Source organism: Argentina silus (assembly GCF_951799395.1).
Source record: "Argentina silus genome assembly, chromosome: 13".
Lineage (NCBI taxonomy): Eukaryota > Metazoa > Chordata > Actinopteri > Argentiniformes > Argentinidae > Argentina > Argentina silus.
In genome coordinates, this window is record NC_139667.1 from 2,052,641 (window position 1) to 2,073,021 (window position 20,381).

At 45.5% G+C, this 20,381-nt stretch overlaps 1 protein-coding gene across 1 annotated transcript; it reads right to left on the reverse strand.

Annotated features, from left to right (window-relative positions):
- Positions 1-768: 768 nt before the first annotated feature.
- On the reverse strand, positions 769-19,863 carry wdr25 (WD repeat domain 25). The gene is made up of 7 exons (XM_083682886.1): positions 19,707-19,863; positions 18,436-19,119; positions 11,380-11,527; positions 4,766-4,896; positions 2,897-3,067; positions 2,327-2,467; positions 769-1,127 (listed from the first exon to the last, which is right to left on the reverse strand). Exons 2-7 carry the CDS (start codon positions 19,099-19,101, stop codon positions 906-908), a joined length of 1,479 nt encoding a protein of 492 aa, XP_083539012.1. The 5' UTR covers positions 19,102-19,119; positions 19,707-19,863; the 3' UTR covers positions 769-905.
- Positions 19,864-20,381: the final 518 nt, after the last annotated feature.

Sequence of the window (20,381 nt, forward strand, 5' to 3'; positions counted from 1 at the left end):
TGATAATACTCACAAAGGCATTAAACAGTTTACTCTTTGAAATGTTAATTGGGATAGTTGTCTTTGATCCCCAGCGCTGTAACGTGACCTGACTACTGTTCACTCACTATACAGGCACAACAATAACAACCGTCGCCAAGGCCTTTCATAGTTGCGTTGTTAAATACAACATTTCCATAAAAGCCGCCTTGCTCTGTGTTGTAGGCGTACATTAAATTAGCAAAGAACACACGGCTTAAAAATGACTACACTGTAGGACATGCTGTAAACAAAACATGACTTTATTTGACTTTGTTTGAGTACAAAGAAAAGCACAACAGTACATCCATCTCATAGTTGTCACTTATACTCATCGTAGGCCACACTGTTCCTAGAACAGCTATGTGAACATCTACAATACAAATGAGCGTCTAGGGACTGATTCCCAAAGCAAGGCAAGGTAAAACAGGACACAGTGAATCTGAAACGTGTGAGACTCTTCACAGACGTCTCATGTGGGTTTACCAATGCAGAACTGCCAGCAGTTTGGTACAAGAGTGTTTATTATGACATGAAGATTTATGGCACGTGGGAGAGGAGAGCTTTTGGGAACAACATCTCCAAATCTAGAATAGTCTCTGTAAATCCATCTTTCTTCTCTCTCCTTCTCTCAGTCCATCCCCTGTTCTCTCTCACTCAGGGGAGGCTGGTGGAGGTAGAAATCGGAGGACGGGCTCATTATAACACATGGAATGGAAAGAGAAATGGTATCAAACACGTGTGACAACATTCCTCATTCCATTCCGGTGTGTTTGATACCATTCCTCATTGCGTTCCATACATTACAATGAGCCCGTCCTCCGATTTCTACCTCCACCAGCCTCCCCTGCCCCTGATCTCCCTCTGTCCTCCACTTCTCTCTGCCGTCACTGCCAGACCTTGACCTCGCCCCCCCAGTCGCTGGTGGCAGCCATGGCGGGCAGGAGGGGGTGCAGAGACACACACACACACGCCTGCTGGTGGGCCCTCAGTGTGTGTAGTGTCCGGGCACTCTGGTAATCGTAGAAGTGGACGGAGCCTGTGGAACTTCCTGTGGCCAGAAGGGTCCCGTCCTGAGAGAAGTCACACTGCACCGCGTAGCCCTCCACCTGCAGTACAGCAGCACAACACATCAGAATCAGAATCAGAATCAGGATCAGAATCTGGATCAGAATCAGAATCAGAATCTGGATCAGAATCAGAATCTGGATCAGAATCAGAATCAGAATCTGGATCAGAATCAGAATCAGAATTCTTTTATTTGGCCAAGTATATTTGCACATACAGGAAATTGACTTGGTGAGGTTGGTGCATGGACATAAAAAACAAAGAGCAAATATTGACAAGAAATTTACAAAATAGCAAAGTATTAACAAAATAGCAATAACAAATGTACAAAAAAAGAGCAGCAGAACAATACATCTTGTAGGCTGTGTGAGACTAAATGGCAATGAGATCAGCAACATACTCAACTACACCTACACACTAAAACGGTTCTTCATTTGTCCCCATAGGGTACACCTTTGAAGAACCCTTTTCGGTTCGATGCAGAACCCTTTTGGGTTCCATGTTGAACCCAAAAGGGTTCCACTTAGAACCTTCTGTGAAAAGGGTTCTACATGGAACCCAAAAAGGTTCAACATGGAACCCACAAGGGTTCTAAATTGAACCCAAAAGGGTTCTTCACAAATTCACAGATTTACAGACCGAATTCACATCAACACCAAATAGCTCTCCAACTAGACTAGTCACACAGAAGTCATACATGTGATACTGAACATACATGTCATACATGTGTCAACGTAGCCCTCCACCTCAACACAGTCAATGGACGTCGCGTCAGATAGAGCACTCACTGACACGCATTGACAGAATTCACAATCAGCAAATCCATTCACCCAATACATTGACAGAATGTACATTAAGGATGAAAAACACTGAACACTCATTGACGAAATGTCCATTACATAACTCTGAGATCCATTGACATCATAAAGATGAATTATTCTATATTACGTAAGCATCAAGACGGCCGTCCGTCCTTCTACAGAGGGACACAGCGGACAACAACATCAGGTCTTTTAGCATTTACAAGTATCTGATCGACATTCTATATCAGGCTCAGTGCAAATACTGTATTTGGTTTACACTGTTTGTGTAAACTGGGGGAAGGGGCCCTAACCAAGAATAGATGTGACCCTGGAGAATATATGCTATATATAGCTGTTTGCTATTAGCTATTGATGTGTGTGTGTTGTGCTTGGACCTCTGATGCTGTCTGTAGGGGGCGTTGTCAAAGCCCTCTGACCTTGTGTCCTTCAAAGCGACGTCTCTTGTTCATCCTGTAGGGCCTCTGAGCGGAGAACAGTGCCATGTAGTCCCCGTTGGTCTGGGCTACAAAGCTGTCGTCATGGGGATGCAAGGCCATGCTGGGGCACGTGTACCGCTCCTGGAGGGCAAGGGATGAATGGAGAGTGTGAGTGTGTGTGTGTGTGTGTGTGTGTGTGTGTGTGTGTGTGTGTGTGTGTGTGTGTGTGTGTGTGTGTGTGTGTGGGTAGGGGAGGCAGAGGGTTTAACTAGTGTGGCCTTCACAGTCAATAGTACTGATCGCTGGGTATTGTGTACTTTATTTCAACCACAGAAACAAACATTCTTCATAGAGAACATGGACACATGACACAGTGTAGGGTTTCAAGTGTAGGGTTTCTATAGCTGCACCTACGTACTGTATACTGTATGGATATAAGAGCAACTTCAATATCCAACTATTGGAGGAAAACAGGGCATGTGATCTGTTCAAGATTAGTTTTTTTGACTAATATTCATATCCACTCCCATTGGCAGTAACAACATGGTGCGACACAAAGCTGCGTCTTACCTGGAAGATCTGGTTGGAGACCCTGGCGGTGGTCTGGTAGTCCCAGGCGATGAGGGTCCTCTCTGCTGAGTCTCTGCTGACTGAGTCACTGCTGGTGATGAACTCTCTACCTCCAGACAGGAACAGGATGGCGAGAGTCTGCTGGATGCCTGCCCTGTACACCCTCTCCACCTGAGGACACACACACACACACAGAAACACAAGCATGCAGACGCATGTACACACGCACCCGCACACACACACACACACACACACACTCTCAGAACACCCAGAGAGAAGTAACACAGGCCAACCCGCCCCCTGAAACCTATGGATACAGCAGGTACACACCGTCTCACACTCTGCAACCTATGTTGACACCTACTGGCAGAACCAGTCACTGTTGAATTAACCCCACACACCAGGGGAGGCTGGTGGAGGCAGAAATCAGAGGACGGGCTCATGGTAATGCATGGAATGGAATGAGGAATGGTATCAAAGACACGTGCATCATTTGGAATGTGTACACATTGAGTCAGGACTTTTCTCCAATGATCTGCGCAGCCTGCTGGATACTCTCAATGCAAAAGAAAAACAATAAGCCATGTCTGAGGTTATTGAAAAATAAAAACAGTGAAAATCCAATTTCATGAATGAACACCCACTTTGTTTTGCCACTCCTATACTAGCTCAAATTGAAAAAGTTCCTTAACAAGTTACACAAGAAGTTGAACTGAGTCCATCTGAGTGCAGTAATCTTGACAAGCTTTCATTTTCACCCCAGGAGGTTTGACTGACAGTTCACACAGGTATGGAGTGACAACAGGGACAGCAACAGACATGTAGAGCTTTTGTAGAGTACGGCTGCAAAGGACAGGAATGTTCCGGGTCGATTTCTAAACGTTCCTGCAAACATTCAGAACATCGGTGATATAATAATGAGACATTTCTGAGGGGATCTAGAAATAAAAACAGTGAACATTTGATTACATGAATAAACACCCACTTCACTTTGGCACTCCTAAACTAGGTCGAATGAAAAAGTTACACAAGAAGTTGAACTGAGTCCATTTGAGTGCAATAAAAATAGTTCACGCAATTTCCGAATGAGTACCACTTAAGCAATCAGGTTCTCTCTAAGTTTTAATTTTTTAATTAATTTGAAAATGTTTTAATATGTTTTGCTTTGCCTTGCAGTAGGCTGTGTAGATCAGTGGGAGAAAACCCTAATTCAACGTATCTCAAATTCAGACGCAATTTGAATTTTCAACAGACAAATGGCAAATGTGTGTTGATACCATTCCTCATTCCCGTCCATAGATTACATTTTACATTACATTTTACATTACATTTATGGCATTTAGCAGACGCCTTTATCCAAAGCGACTTACAACAAATACATTTGTAAGTAAGTGAATCATCTATCCAACAGTCATCATAAGATAAAGTAATCAATGCTCAGACCAGGGGCCATAGGCAGTCACAATGACCATGATGTCACAATGCTCGAAGAAGGATTTTATTTAATTTTTTTCTTGATTTATTTATTTTTATTAACAGGAGAGAAACTTGTACAGGGGGGTAGTGGGGGTGAAGAGGTCCTTTAGGAGGGACCGTCAAGATGTATATACATTACAATGAGCCCATCCTCCGACTTCTACCTCCACCGGCCTCCCTTGGTTAATTTCTACCTCCACCGGCCTCCCCTGGTGACAGTACTGTGTAGAGAGGGGCTGCTGTACATTCCAATATCCCCACTCGAGTAGAGGATGGAACATAGTTAGACGGTCAACCAGTGCAGTGGTCTAAGTGGTGTGTCAGAGTGGAGGGTAGAACACAGTTAGGGTTAGGGTTAGGGTTAGGGTTAGAGGGTTAACCAGTACTGCTGACCTTGCAGGTGCGGGTGTCCCAGGCCTTGACCTCCGGGCTGTAACCTCCACACAGAAACACGTCCGGGTCGCTGGGCTGGATGGCCATGCACATCACCTTGAACTGGGTCCCCACCCTCACCACCTGCTGTCCTGCAGAACCAAACACACAGTCACTAACCATCATACACATGAATGAATCGGTTTAGTCATCAATTCATTTAATGGATGAATTAATGAATTCAGTCAGTCAGTGATCCATTTATTCCTTCACTCACTCGTTCAACCGTTCATTCGTTCATTCACCCACCTGTTCATTCACTCCTTCATCACCCACCTCATTCATCCATTCACTCATTCACTCACTCATTCATTCACTCATTCACTCATTGGTTCCTTCCTTCATTCATGTGTTAGACTCCACTTCCCTCCCCGTGGAGCGTGAACCGCCACAGACCGTAGAGAGGCTCTCAAGTACACGAGAGATTCGCACGGAAAGTTACAGCTTTGATATCGCATATCATACGACAGAGCCATTTGACACAGAGCCATTTCAAAGTTATGAATCAATTATCAACCCACTCATGCGTGAAAGTTTGAAATTAGAGTTCTTCTTTGAAGTGCATTGACTGGCTTATCGCCGCACCTTGCACAGTATGGCAACATTGTCACATTGAATGACATGACATGCTTTCACCACCTTCGTCAATGACAATGTATCACAAGCAATTTGTGGCGTAATTCTCCAGGATTTCTATGACGTGGCTGTGTCCTCTGTGAGGATTAGCATGTAGGAAGCTTTTCCCTGTTCAGATAACCAGCTATCAGAGTAGCAGCACCACTACCAGCGCGACGCACAGCCAGAGGAGGCGGCTCATTGCTATGCACACTGCAGTGGAGGCTTCACTCCCCAGGTTCAAGACCACTGGGTGCTGCTGATGATGATGGTGATGTGTTTGTGTGTGTGTGTGTGTGTGTGTGTGTGTGTGTGTGTGTGTGTGTGTGTGTGTGTGTGTGTAATTGTGCATGTGTGTGTGCATGTGTATGTGTGCGTGTGTGTGTGTGTGTGTGTGTGTGTGTGTGTGTGTGTGTGTCTTGAGGTTGCAGCAGACGAGAGGAGCCGTGTCTTCCATTCAGCTGTGAACTGATTCCCCACCGTCACTCCAATCCCTCAGCCTTGCCCCCCCCCGATCCCAAATCCTGCAAAGCAATTACCCTGTCACTGTCCCCTCACAGCCGGGCTGCTGCTCTGTCTGCCCCCCCCCGCCTGCTACAACCAGCAGCTTCAGATCCATTCACTCTGTGTTAGCTGCCTGCCACCATAGCCACAGGGGGTAGGCCTAATGGTACACACACACACACACACACACACACACACACACACGTGTAGTCACACATAATGGAACACGCATACACACACAAACACGCATGCATGTACACGTACACACAAACACGTGTAGTCACACATAATGGCATAATGGAACACACACACACACATACAGATACACACACAGACACACATACATACAGATACACACACACATACAGATACACACACACACACACACACACACATACAGATACACACACAGACACACATAATGCATTTTCTTCTGTGCTGCAGTCTAATACTACTCTCTTGAGTTACGGAGGTCAATCAAAAAGTATAAATTGTATTTCCTCTGCAGGAGCACATTTCTGAAGCCATTTATTCTGCTCGTTATATGAGGAGTGCTCTGTATAGATTTGATGTAATAAATATTGTTATGTGAATTATATTGAGCCATGTGACATTGGCCGCCTACTGGCATTCTCTGCTGAATGGACTCAAAAACAAGCTGACTAAAAAACCATCCATTCCGTTGTGGGAGTAATCCTCAACTCAGCATAGCTTTTCAAATTTACGAGGCACATGTATGGTTGCTAATGTCGAGCACTAAATGGAAACATTCACAAAAATGAAAAAGAGGATCAAGCTTGCTTTCGTCTAATAAAATAAAATATTGAATTGCATAGGACAATAACTTAATTAACAGTGAGTTGGAAGAGGGTAATAAGTTACGTCTGGTTGGGTTTCTTTCAACAACGTACCATAAGCATACGTTGGAAATATTATTTAAATCATACCATATGGCAAACCTCATTAGCCTAATTAGTCGTAGGAACATGCACCAGTGATTCCTCAGTAAAGTTTGAGAAAGTTGCCCGGAGATGTGTATTGTTATCTCTATCCGAGAACCACAGCAAAATGCCAAAGCTGTTTTCTGTGATATAGTTTTGGCATGGTGCCCTTAACCATGTCGAACAAATGAGCCATTGAAAGGCAGCTTTTTAATCTCAGACAAGTGAGAAAGAACTTCAGATAAAAAGCTAATTTAAACTGACAGAGAAGTGATGCTACAGAGAGAAAAACAAAACTGGGAAGACGAGATGAAAAAAAAACTCCAATGTTTTGGCCAGGGGCTGTCTGCAAGCTTTTTCTTATTCAATTAAAGTGATGTTGCGCTTCAGAATCAAAACAAAAACATCGAGGGGCTTAAATATAATTAAGCCTGAAAGGGGCACGACCATAAATTGTTCCCCTGGAAACAAGGACTGTACATTATTAGGGCCCTGAAATGGGACCAGTCTAGACTACTTTACCCCTAAATCCTGTCAAAAGCTGAGGAGTAACGTACACCTCTGGGTTATATGGCCGCACATTAATCTACCTAACAAACAACAAACACTCCCAAACCCAGTGTTAAATTCACATAAAGCTCACTACAAAACAACAACAATAACAACAACAACAACAACAACAACATCATTACAGCTCACACTCAAAATATTCCTCCCAACTTTATTCAAGGGGAAAGCAAGAAAGCATCATGACAAACAACCACAGCTACTCCAGCACCAGAGGCTCGTTCATTTAACGGCGGAGCCCCGGTCCCTCTTTGATTTAACGGCGGAGCCCCGGTCCCTCTTTGATTTAACGGCGGAGCCCCGGAGCCCCGGTCCCGTCCTATTGATCGTCGCCCACCCCTCCTGGCGAGGTGGCTTCCCTCTTCATTGATTGGCTGTTGCCTTGATGATACGGGGGGCAGAGGTAGGAGAAGTGTCACCGTGATTCAACGCTAATGTTCAGGGAGAGGCTGATACGATCGTTCGCCATCCCCACCCCCGCTGCATAGAAAATAAGACCCTTCACGTTTTAAATTAGGGACGCGATAATGAGCTTAGCGGAGAGGCGAGAGTCATCTCTCTGTTCGCTAGGATAGCGGATAGCTCTCATCTCCATTAGGCTTGAGACGCGGAGCATTAAAAGGCGTGTGATCCTTCAGCGATACCAGGCCTGGATGACGACCGTGGAGAGGACACCGAGGACAGGACGCACCCCTCGGAGCGCCCAACGACAGCCGAGAACTAACGGCCGTTATCCGCCATTATACAACGGTTTGATCATTGTGATCTAAGGAGAGGCGTTCGAAGCCGTGTTCTGTTCCCCGGTAAAGTAACAGCTATGACGCGTGTTTCCACACTTGCTGATGGTTGATCTTCACATGATAAGTGCCACTTCACAGACATCCCTGCTATATACAAGGCTATACAAGACTATGGTCGTCTGCTAGTATTGAAGCATTTATAGATAGGACTTCTCAAGTCTGGTATTAAAGTGAGAGCAATATCTTCATGTTGGCACCATTACTTTTTGATTGTACTGGTTGTTGAAGTGGCATTGGAGGCTCACACTAAGTGCCAGACAGCCAGCCAGCCAGCCAGCAGGCAGGAAGGATCTAGACAGGGGATACACACCCTGACACCAGTGTCTACTGGGCATGTCTTCTGCCAGTCTGTTAGTCTCTACTGGGCATGTCTTCTGCCAGTGGCTGCCAGTCACACTGGCGAGGGACCGCCTTGAGAAGCCAAGACAGCAGCTGCCACTTCTCACTAATGTCCTTCACAGGAAATTCATTTATTCCAGTCTCATCTGCCATGACATCCCTCTCTCCTTCTCTCCTCTCTCTATCACTCTGTCTCTCAATCCCTCCCTCTTTCCCCCCTCTCTCTCTCTCTGGCTCAGTTTCTAACCCCCCCCCCCCACACACACACACACACACACACACTTTCTCTGTCCGTCTCTCTCTTCTCTCCCCCCCCCCCCTCTCCATTTCTCTCTCTATCTGCTGCTACTGAGCTGTGACATTCAATCTGTAGCCCAATATCACTGCTTCTAAATTAAACAGCAGCAAGCCTCTGCAGAGGGAGAAAAACACTTAAGATTCGCCAGCCAGATGGAAACACACTACTACTACTACTACTACTATTATATTATAATTAGTACTACTATTACTACTACTACTACTACTATTATATTATAATTAGTACTACTATTACTACTACTACTACTACTACTACTACTACTACTATTACTACTACTATTACTAATACTATTACTAATACTACTATTACTAATACTATTACTAATACTACTACTACTACTATTACTACTACTACTACTACTACTACTATTACTACTACTATTACTACTATTACTATTACTACTACTATTACTATTACTACTACTACTACTACTACTATTACTACTACTATTACTACTACTACTACTATTACTACTACTATTACTAATACTATTACTACTACTACTATTACTAATACTATTACTACTACTACTACTACTATTACTACTACTATTACTACTACTACTACTACTACTACTGCATATAAATGGCCTTATTCCCAGTCCATCGGTTTAGGCACGCTTCAGTGTGCCTTACGGGTCAAGGGTCATACGCTGTAAACACAGGCCAATGAACAACCAAGAGCTCTCCAGCTCAGAGAGACAGATGGCCCTACTCAGACCCCCCCCCCCCCCATTCAGACCCACCCCCCCGCACCCCCATTCAGACCCCCCACCCCACCCCCCGCACCCCGACTCACTAGGCTATTAACATATATATGAATCTGTTGTGCTGTCAGAGGAGGACATAACAAACGTCTCAGGCAGGCAGCAGTGATTCTAATGATCTCAATGCAATGGTGCGATGCTGGCGTAAGCACGGCAGAGCGCCAGATATAAATCTACCGCGGGCGTCTATGGCTGTTGGGCTGGGGCCTCTGTTGGGCTGGGGCCTCTGTTGGGCTGGGGCCTCTGTTGGGCTGGGGCCTCTCATGCGTTGAGAAAGTTATGCTACCGTGCTGTGTGCTGCCTTCAACCCTGTTCCCCCTGCCAAGTAAAAGGAATAGGCTAACCTAGCTAGCTAGCTAGCTAGAGCACATTCAGGAATGATGCCGAGTCAAAATTAAAAAAAAAACAGAAGTTTACTTACGGAGGCTGACTACAGTGTCATTGAAGACTTACGAGACTTTGCCGGCATGAAAAAGTAACACCGCACAACTGCCATAAGTCATAAGTCACCTCTCACTGTGACCAACGACACAGGCCAACGTGAACGTGAGCGAGGGCTGCTGATTGGTGGGGGGGGGATACAGTAGGCCCACTGTACTATATGAGGGCCTGCTGGCTCTGCCTGTGGCGGTATTTCTGCCTGTAGTGGTATATGTGCCATCGACCCCCCCCCACCACCCCCCTACGCTGCCAGGGTAGTTATTGGCCAGGCCCAGCCAGTAACCATGGGTGTTATTGGCTGGATCGACAAGGTGTGCGGAGAGAGGAAGAACACACAGCAGCGAGGCATCATGGGAATGATGGTGACCTCCGAGATGTGAAGCCACAGGGGAGCTGCTGAACACTGTCTGGTTGGATGTTAGCTTGGTATGTTATAATAATAATAATAATAATAATAATAATCATTTATTACATTTATAAATCACCTTTCATTAGAGAAGAATAATCTCATAAAATATGCATATATATATATATATATATATATATATATATATATATATATATATATATACACACAGTATATATAACTATATCGTAAAAGCAGCAATCAAAAGTCTATGAGGAAGGGTAGGCCAGTTGATAAAGACGCATCTTAAGGCCTATACAGTATGTTACGTGATTTCACCGGCTATGTGGCATTGTTGATAAAACACAAGTAGCAGGGAGACAGAGTATAAAACAGGGTGATTTAATTGATACTTCTGAACAACTATATATGAACTATGGGAAGCCACAGACGGCTTCAAGACATTGTGTGTTGAATAGGAGTTTGTGGTGTTAAGCCCTGGGTGAGTCTGTGGTATGGTAGATAAACACATGTAGGAAGGTACAAACAGTATAAACAGAAAGAAAACACATGAATGCAAACAGTGACACAGGAGGCTTACACTGATACCTCTGCATCCACTGGTGCAATTAAAATGGCGTCCCTTGTGAATGCCTGTATGTAAAGGGATGAACAAAGACGCCTTAAAGCCTCTCTGGGGTGTTCTGTTTGCATGCACGTTCTTCTAAGGAAACGCACCAAAGCACATTCATCATTTTTTTTCTTTGACAACTGAGCTCAGCGGGTCGTTTTGAATAGGTTCACTACCGGACAACATCATTGGTTTAGAGCGAGAGAGAGAGAGAGAGAGAGAGAGAGAGACTTTGCTGTCTCCACATCTGTCAATGTCATTGGTTAACAGAGAGAGAGAGAGAGATAGAGAGAGAGAAGTTCTCACCTGTCTCCACATCTGTCAAGACGGCCGTGTTGTCAAAGGAGCCCGTGAGGAGGCGTCGCCCACAGGGGGACCAATGGGCATCTCTCACCGCTCCGGCGTGGGAGGAGTAAACCTTTAGGCACCGCCCACTCTCTGCACCATCCCAAACCTGCGAGACGTGAATACGAAGAAGTGTAAGAAAATGAAGGACAGTGACAACTTCTGTGTTTAAGGAATCTTTTACTTGGTGTATCAGGCAGCAGAGCAAGTCCAGGCTCTGGGTCCAGCCGTGTGGTCTGAGCCAAGAACTGAGTTTTACCTCAGCTCTTCTAGTGTTTTACCCCTTTGATCCATCTACCAGTCTGAAGAACGATTCAAAGCACCACCATCTTAATTGGTTTAAGAGTTACTGCCACACCTAACTTGGTCGCTCACCATCACAGGATGTTGTGAGGACCAGTTCCAAATAAGTGGCCTGATTAGCATGTCTCCTAACAGATGGCCACCTGTGAACTCTGAGGGACAGAGACACAGACCCTCATGAAGACAGAGACAGACCCTCCAACACCCGATTCTGAGTCTATTATCAGTCTAGAGATCTTACAGCAGCGATTAATGATTGATTTGATTGAATTTACTCAACAATTAAAAACACATCGACAATAGCCACACGCCAATGCAATTGCACTACCCACGTTAGAAATCCTTGTAGATTACTCCAAAAATGAAAATGCTTATTTCCATTAAGGTCCTCATTACAGGAAGACAGGCAGGCATTGTTAATCACCCTCAGAGGGGACTAGCCTCGGCCTGCACTGATGGGAATACTCTACACTCTGAAAAGACTGCAAAGAGGTTTTTTAAATCACATTAATTATTCTGTATAGCCGACATGCGAGGTTCTTCTCGAGGGTGGCATTCACACAGTCACATTCCCCAATCCTTACTGCTGCAAACTAAACAGTCTGGAGGCTGAGGAGGAATGGTATCAAACACGTGTGACTTCCTTGACTGCATGCATTCCAATGAGCCCGTCCTCCGATTTCTACCTCCACCAGCCTCCCCTGTAATCAGGAACGTGCTGGCGGGTGTCTTCATCCCTTTGGTTCCAGACGCTGGAGACAATTTCCCCTTTAAGAGGTTGATTCCCTCATCAGTTCCCGTCACAGTTATTCCCTCTTCACATTAGTCACATTTAAAGGGGAGGTGGTGTGTGTTCTTCGATTGGACGATCTGGACATTCCCTCAGGAACTCCTCTGCTGATGCAACAGGGCATTCTAGAACGGAGAGTTAGCATGATGATTTGGCCTGAGTCCAGGATCAGCTGATGGAGAACAGCTTTCCCACCAAACAATTTCAGCAGTCAACAATCCCATCACTGTTCAAGCCACCAGTGTGGATTAGCTGGTTGACTGGATGTCTGCTAGTATATTACAGCAAGAAACACAGTTTAGGCTGTGGACAAATGTATTTGAGAGAGAGAGAAAATTAGAGAGAAAATGAGACAGAGAGAGAATGGGAGAGAATGAGAGAGAGAGAGAGAGAGATAATGAGAGAGAGAGAGAGAGATAATGAGAGAGAGAGAGAGAGAATATTGAAGCTCTCAACTGGAGATAAAACAGCTAAAAATCTGAGCTATATTGTCTCAGAGAGCAAATGAGCTCAAGGGTATGTTTGTGCTGAACCCAAGAACACAAGTAAACTCTCCAACTCACTGCCAAACATTTAACCACTGGACCCTGGGCTTAATGGTGGAGAATAAGCTTGCAGTCAGTGATTGAAAACCAGTGGAAACCAGTTCTGTCAAATCAAGTGCTAATGAAACTCAACAGGGGGAAACATGAGTACTTTACAGCCCAGTGGGTCGGTACCAACAGCCCCAGTTGGTAGGCCTGCAGCAGCCCACCTGGAGGATGTCAACAACATGGTGTCTCCAACAGGGGAGGCTGGCGGAGGTAGAAATCGGAGGACGGGCTCATTGTAATGCATGGAACGGAATGAAATCCTCCGACGTCTGCCTCCGCCACCAGCCTCCCCTGGGCTCCGCCGCTGAGACATCCGTCCACAACAGTTATAATGAAACTGCATTTCAGATGAAAAGTCATACAAAGTGCAGTGAGCGTGAGTGAAAGGCAACGCGAGGCAATTTGAGCCAAAAGCTGCTGATCCACACCCACCTACCCGCATCACACAGAGATAATGATTAGCCTAGCTGGTGGCGGCCTAGAAACCAAAGTAAAAGCCATGGACTGGAATACACATAAACAATCTCTGTTTTTCTCCGTCTCTCTCTCTCTCTCTCTCTCTCTCTCTCTCTCTCTCTCTCTCTCTCTCTCTCTCTCTCTCTCTCTCTCTGTGTTCGTCATCCTCTGTTTCTTTCCCTCTCTCCCTCCCTCTCTCTCTCTCTCTCCTTCTCTCCTTCTCTCCTTCTCTCCATCCCTCCCATCCTCCCATCCTCCCACTCTCCTGCCAGCCTCCCTGCCACCCCGGACGCCCTAGGCACCCTAAGAGCAGATGGGATGAGAGTGAATGACTTCAGAAGTGGGTAGAGGGCAATCTGGGGTCTCTCCCTGCTCCGAGTTCTCCCGTGTTCTAGTTTAGGCTGGTTTCAGAAAAGAATGCGCTACATTCAGCTCAAAAGGGTTCTTCGGCTTGTCAGTGTTCTAGAATCTTTTCTTAGAAGAGTGTTCTGTTCTAATGTTTTGTGGTACTAATGCACTAAAAGCATTCTCTTGTAAACCAAAGCATCATTGACGTGAGTGCTGGCAAATTGGCTTAATGTGTTTAGAGATGTGGCTCATCTTACGGGTGTTCAAAGCGAGACAACCCCCTCGCTAATTAATTTATCCTGCTAATTACCTTTAGTGGGGCATAAATCAATTCTTTTATAGCGAGAAAATATCTTAATGGTTTTGAAATTTAACTGCCTCCTCAGACAGTAGACATCAAGAGGAGACAGAAATGAAGAACACACCAGCCTGGCACTGTTCAGCGCTCCACCGGTTTGAAATGCGCTTTCATGGTATGAGAAAAGCTGCACAAACAGACTCTGTGATGGAGAACAACAGAAGTGACGTAACACTGGCCATTCTGAATCCAAACTGAATCAGAAGTTGACTGGATGTGATGTGAAAGGGTGTAGGCTACTATCAGGCTACTATCAGGCATCCGAGCCTTGGTTTAAGCAGGTGTCATGGAGCCGCCGGAGGTGGGATCTGAGGAAGATGTGTCAAAAAGTGGAGGGAAATTTTTTTTTTAGTTTCCCTTTAGAGCACTGGTCTCCTTTGGACAAGGCCTGTAATTGAGTGGGAGGTCTGTGGTGTGTGTGTGTGTGTGTGTGTGTGTGTGTGTGTGCGTGTGTGTGTGTGCGTGCATGTGTGCGCACATCCGTATGTGGGTGTCCATTTGTGTGTGTGTGTGCGTGTGTGTGTGTAGGCCAAACTAATGAAGAGAAATCTCTTTGGCCTGCCTCTCCTCCAGACCCACAGAAGGATGTTTGAAGATCAGACTGCCCTCTCCCACTCTGTTTCATTATTGAAGACAGTACAGTACTGCAGGCAGCATGAAACAGCATGGAGAAGTACAACAGCGCCCGTACACCAGAGACAGAGGCGGGGATGTGTGACATATCTATCCAGGAAGGAAGGGAGGAAGGAAGGGAGGAAGGAAGGGAGGGAGGAAGAGAGGGAGGAAGAGAGAGAGGGGAAAGAAGAATATCTTTACCAAACAGAATCCCAGAGAATCCCGGGGGCAGTCTGATGTTGCACTCCTGGGTTCATTAGAGGAGGAGAGGAGAGGAGAGGAGTGAAGACATCATTCAGAGGAAATTGTAGAGATGTACATGAATGTACAACATGTACAGCAGCGCTGGAACAGCTGAATATACTACATAACATTATAGAGTTCAAGGCCTACTGCATGGGGGTCTAATGCTCTAATACCGTTTCTATAATAGGACAGGAATAAGAGACAGGAATAACTTGATACAGTACAAACAGCGTCTCGCCTCATCATTGGTAAGGGGAAACACTGCCCCCTCAAGGACATATTCAGAAAAAGGTCAACTAATAATAGTGTAGCAGTTGGAATATCGAAAGCATAAGCATTCATTCATAAAGTTGTGCCACTTATGTCACCACTACAATTGGTATTTTATGAAGTAAAAAATGTTACATTTTTGTTCAAAATCAATTGGGCTTTTTCATTCATTCTTCGATCAGCGGTGCATCGAGCGACAGAGGCTGTCAGAGGACGAAGTCAACGAGCGTCAATAGAAAAGAACATTTCAACGGTCACTCCGCAGACGAGGCGCTAAACCCGAGCCAGGCCTTCCTCGCCAGCGACTCATCCTGTAATCTGCGTCCTAATGTGCTCTCAGTAATTAAAAGAAAATTGGTATTCATGTTATCGGCTTACCCTCGCCGTAACCATGGTGACTGACTTGATTATTAAAAAAACCAGACTTGGACGACTCCTGCAGGCAGACAAACAGAAACAGCCTGGTCGAGGAGAGGAGAGCTGGCCAGGGTCTTCATCTAGGACTACAGACCCCGGGCTACGTTTCAATGTCCATACTGGCGTACCACTTACAATACTGCACAGCCAGTAATACGTTTTCTATGTGTGTGCTGTTGTTTCTGCTTGGTTGTATATCATTTTGAAGTTTATTGAAATTAAAATTAAAATAGAAGTATAAAAAATTGCACTGCTTCAGTCTATGTGGTACACTGGTGCTGATATTGGAACATTTTCTTAGTCCTCTGTCCTCTCCATCAGCCTGGGTCCTGACTGCACCTCATAGGACCACTTCATTCATTTGGCTAATAATTTAGCCAACATGGGGATTTATTAAGGAATAGGGTAATTGAGTCATTACAATGTTACTATGCAGGCGCTGTATAATGGTACCTTATAATGTCAAGTTTTACCTATCAAAAAAACGCATAAAGAATTTGAAAGTCAATGTTCATTGATTTCATTGCCATCCACGAATATATCAGGTTGAAGTAATTGGACGAGGGAATCCAGCAGTGTGTCACTAACACGAAACTGGTGCCCAGACACACTCCTTTAGGTCCCAAGACCCTGGCCTACCATCTGGCCTCTGCTGCTCTGCCAGGTGCCGGAGGAGGAGGAGGAGGAGAAGAGAGGAGAGGAGGAGGAGGAGGAGGAGGAGGAGAAGAGAGGAGGAGGAAGCCATTCCCATCGCAGAGCACTGGTACTCTTGCATGAATAGGCAAATTACATCATGAATATTTAAATTGTTAATTATCCCCAGGCCCCATCCGGTATAGCTAACGCTTCCCGGCGTGCCTGAGATGCTATTTCCTCTCGGGATGGAAATATTTAGTCATCTGCACCCGAATCACTTGACCTTTCAGGGCCAAGAAATACATCGACGCAGCAGAATGTGAAGGAGAGGAGTGGAGGGAAGGAGGGGAGAGAATGGAGTGGAGGGAAGGAGGGGAGAGGAGAGGAGTGGAGGGAAGGAGGGGAGAAGAGAGGAGTGGAGGGAAGGAGGGGAGAGGAGAGGAGTGGAGGGAAGGAGGGGAGAAGAGAGGAGTGGAGGGAAGGAGGGGAGAAGAGAGGAGTGGAGGGAAGGAGGGGAGAAGAGAGGAGTGGAGAGGAGTGGAGAGGAGGGGAGAAGAGAGGAGTGGAGGGAAGGAGGGGAGAAGAGAGGAGTGGAGGGAAGGAGGGGAGAAGAGAGGAGTGGAGGGAAGGAGGGGAGAGACGAGAAGAAAAGAGAGTAGATGAGAGGAGAAGAGCTCCTCTGTTTTCCTTTCTTCTCCTTTCTTCATCCTCTTCTCTCTTTTCCTCAGGAGTGGAGGAGGAGGAAAGCCCAGAGGACCTGACACACATTTATCTGACAGTGACAGAGGTGTTTACCAAGGCAGTGAGAGGCAAGAGAGAACCTCTGTTACAATAGAGAGGCCAATCACCTCTGTATCTGTAACAATGAGAGCCAATCATCTCCATGGCTGTAACAATGAGAACCAATCATCTCATTTACATTTTAGAAATTTAGCAGACGCTTTTATCCAAAGTGACTTACAACAAGTACATTTGTCTAAAGTAAATGAATCATCTATACCATAAGCAAAAATATATGCTAGGACCAGGTGCCATTGGCAGTCACAATGCTAGAAGAAGGAAGGATTACTTTTTTTAAATTATTTTTTAAATTATTATTATTTGTTTATTATTATTAACAGTAGAGGAACTGTACAGAGGGGTAGTGGGGGCTGAAGAGGTCTCCCTGGCTGTAACACTGAGAACCAATCATCTCCATGGCTGTAACAATGAGAACCAATCATCTCCATAGCTGTAACAATGAGAACCAATCATCTCCATGGCTGTAACACTGAGAACCAATCATCTCCCTATCTGTTACACTGAGAAGCAATTACACCTAAATGTCAGATAACACTCACTATGATTACCCACTTAGACTCCTACCTGCTCCAAATTAGATGTGACACAGAGGGTAAAATAACACAGAATGGATGAATTTGAAATTAAACGCTCCACACTTTTTCCACACGTACGAGCACAATTTAGCGCTCAATTGCCTGCTTAACCACCCTGCTGATGGCAGCTACACCCCCTCAATCACAAACCCCCATCTCCATCCTCTACCACTGTCCCGAGTGATTCTCTATCATCCATATGCTGCACTACTTTAAGCCAGGCCCGTGTCAAAAGTAGTCCACTCTAATGCAATGAGATGAACAGGGCGTCATCTGAAACACAGAGGAAGTACAGTAGTGTACTACACTGAAATATGGGGTGCTGTTTGAGACCGTGATGAGGTACGGTCATGCCCGATTGGCTCATGGGGCAGGAGCCTATCTCCTGTTTCTGTAGCGTGAGGCAGCTAGACCAGTGGAGGCTGGTGGAGGCTGGGGGAGGTAGACATCGGAGGACAGGCTCATTGTAATGCATGGAATGGAATGAGGAGCCTATGACAATGAGCCCATCCTCCGTGGTCTTCCTCAACCAGCCTCCACTGAAGTACACCCCCCTAGTCTGAAGTACACCTAGTCTGTCACGGGGCCCAGATAAAGTCCCCACATTACCTTGACAGTCTTGTCCATGGAGGCAGACAGTAAGAGATGGCTGAGTTGGGGCACTGGGCACCACCTGACTGTGTTGACCGGTCCCTCGTGTGCCTGTATGGTAAGCTGCACCCGCCTGGGCACCTCCGCCCTGCCAGCCCCGCGCCCGGGCCCCAGGTACGGACGCACCCTCTCGGACACTTCACTGAGCATCCTGGTGACCCTGGACTGGTCGGACGGAAGGTTCTCCTCTGAGGACTTTGGTCCATCCCCATCCCCTGGTGTGGACAGTCTCTGTCTCTTGGAGATGTATGGGCGGACACCAGCTGGGGTGGACTGATGTCTCTTGGCTACACTTGAACCAACAGGGCTCTGTGGTTGAAGAGGAGGTGTGTATGGTTTGAAGCTGGGCTCCAGGGTCAATGAAGGACCATAAAGAGTAGTAGGTATCTTCCTGTGAGCTTCTGGCATTGTCCTACCACTGTATGGTTCTATGTCAAGGTGACTGTAGTGGGGGTTAGGTATTCGCCCATGGAAGTGTGAACCCCAATGTTCCTGGTTTCTTTGGGACTGCCTAATATTAACAGTGGGGCACTTGGGAGTAGGGGGGAGTTGCACCATCTCTTCCTCCTCCTCCGGTTCATCGTCCTCACGGTCAGAATCGTCATAGGCCACCAATGAGGACATTGTCCTTTCCTCAAATCCCTGCGTGAAGTCAATCAAGGTACAGTGTTAGAGATGACTCATGTCAAGAATGTTCATCTGCATTTGGGATATAAGATGTATGAATTGTTACTAAATGAAAGAGAGGAATTTGTCTCTCTCTCTCTCTCTCTCTCCATCTCTATTCAGTCAGAATATCAGCTGGATCCGCACTCACTTTCGATAAGAGGAAATAGAGCGCCATCTGCTGAATATTCTGAGTATTTCCTGTACAGTCACAGCAGTCACAGAGATATCTGGTACAGTAGTTTTAATAAATCATACCCTTAATCCGATCAACATATTGCTCTGTCGCAACTAACACAACTTAGTCAAATCAAGCAACTGTGGCCGGGTCCCCAGAATCAATTCTGGTGCTAGTATTGAGCTTTTGAATTGACCAACATGCAAACACAGCTAAGAGGGAACAGGGGACTGGGAACGAGTCACCCAAAACAAGAAAATGCATATGCTCTGATGTCATTGCTCGCCCTGAATAAACTCCTAAGAAAGATGTCTATCTAGCGATCTACATGTGTATCTATGCAACAGCTGATAATGAGACCGATTGATGTAGCTACTGTACTTACAATTTAGTGGTTCGGGAGAAATTGTCTATCCAGAATATAAAGCTACCCCGTTTGACAACAAGCGGTGTCATTGGTGTGGAGCCGATAATGCATGTTTAAAGTTAAAGTCCGGTTTTGGTGAGTTATTGCAGAAACATAGAGCTTGTTTCCCTCTCTACTCGCATGAAAACAGCACCTGGGTTCTTTGAACGACTTCCGGTTTCGTTTTATCGACTTCAGAATAAAAGCGCGAAGTAATGGGTCACAGTAAAGTGATGGGTCAACATTTAAGATTTTTTCATGAATTAAGGAAATATTACGGGCCACAGTAAAAGGCCAAGAACAGCCCTCATGGTTGAAACTATAAACGATATGTATACTACAAGTGTTGTTGCTGTTGAGTAGATTAGTAGTCAAAATCACGTTTCACCATATGTTGTGTACAGTCCATTATGTTTCCCCAATGCAGTGCAGCAGTCTTTCATCAGGGTAATTAAGATATTAGAACAATTACAAACCCTTAAAACACAAATACTACATTGAGAGGATTAAATGTTTATTCCCAGATATAGTTACATATAATTTGTGGTTCCTTTATCCATATTTAGTATTTCTAAATGCTTAAACAAGTTTAACCTGGGCGCTTTTATTTTGAATAAATCCTCATTTACATACACCCGGGCTAAGTGGGCGGAG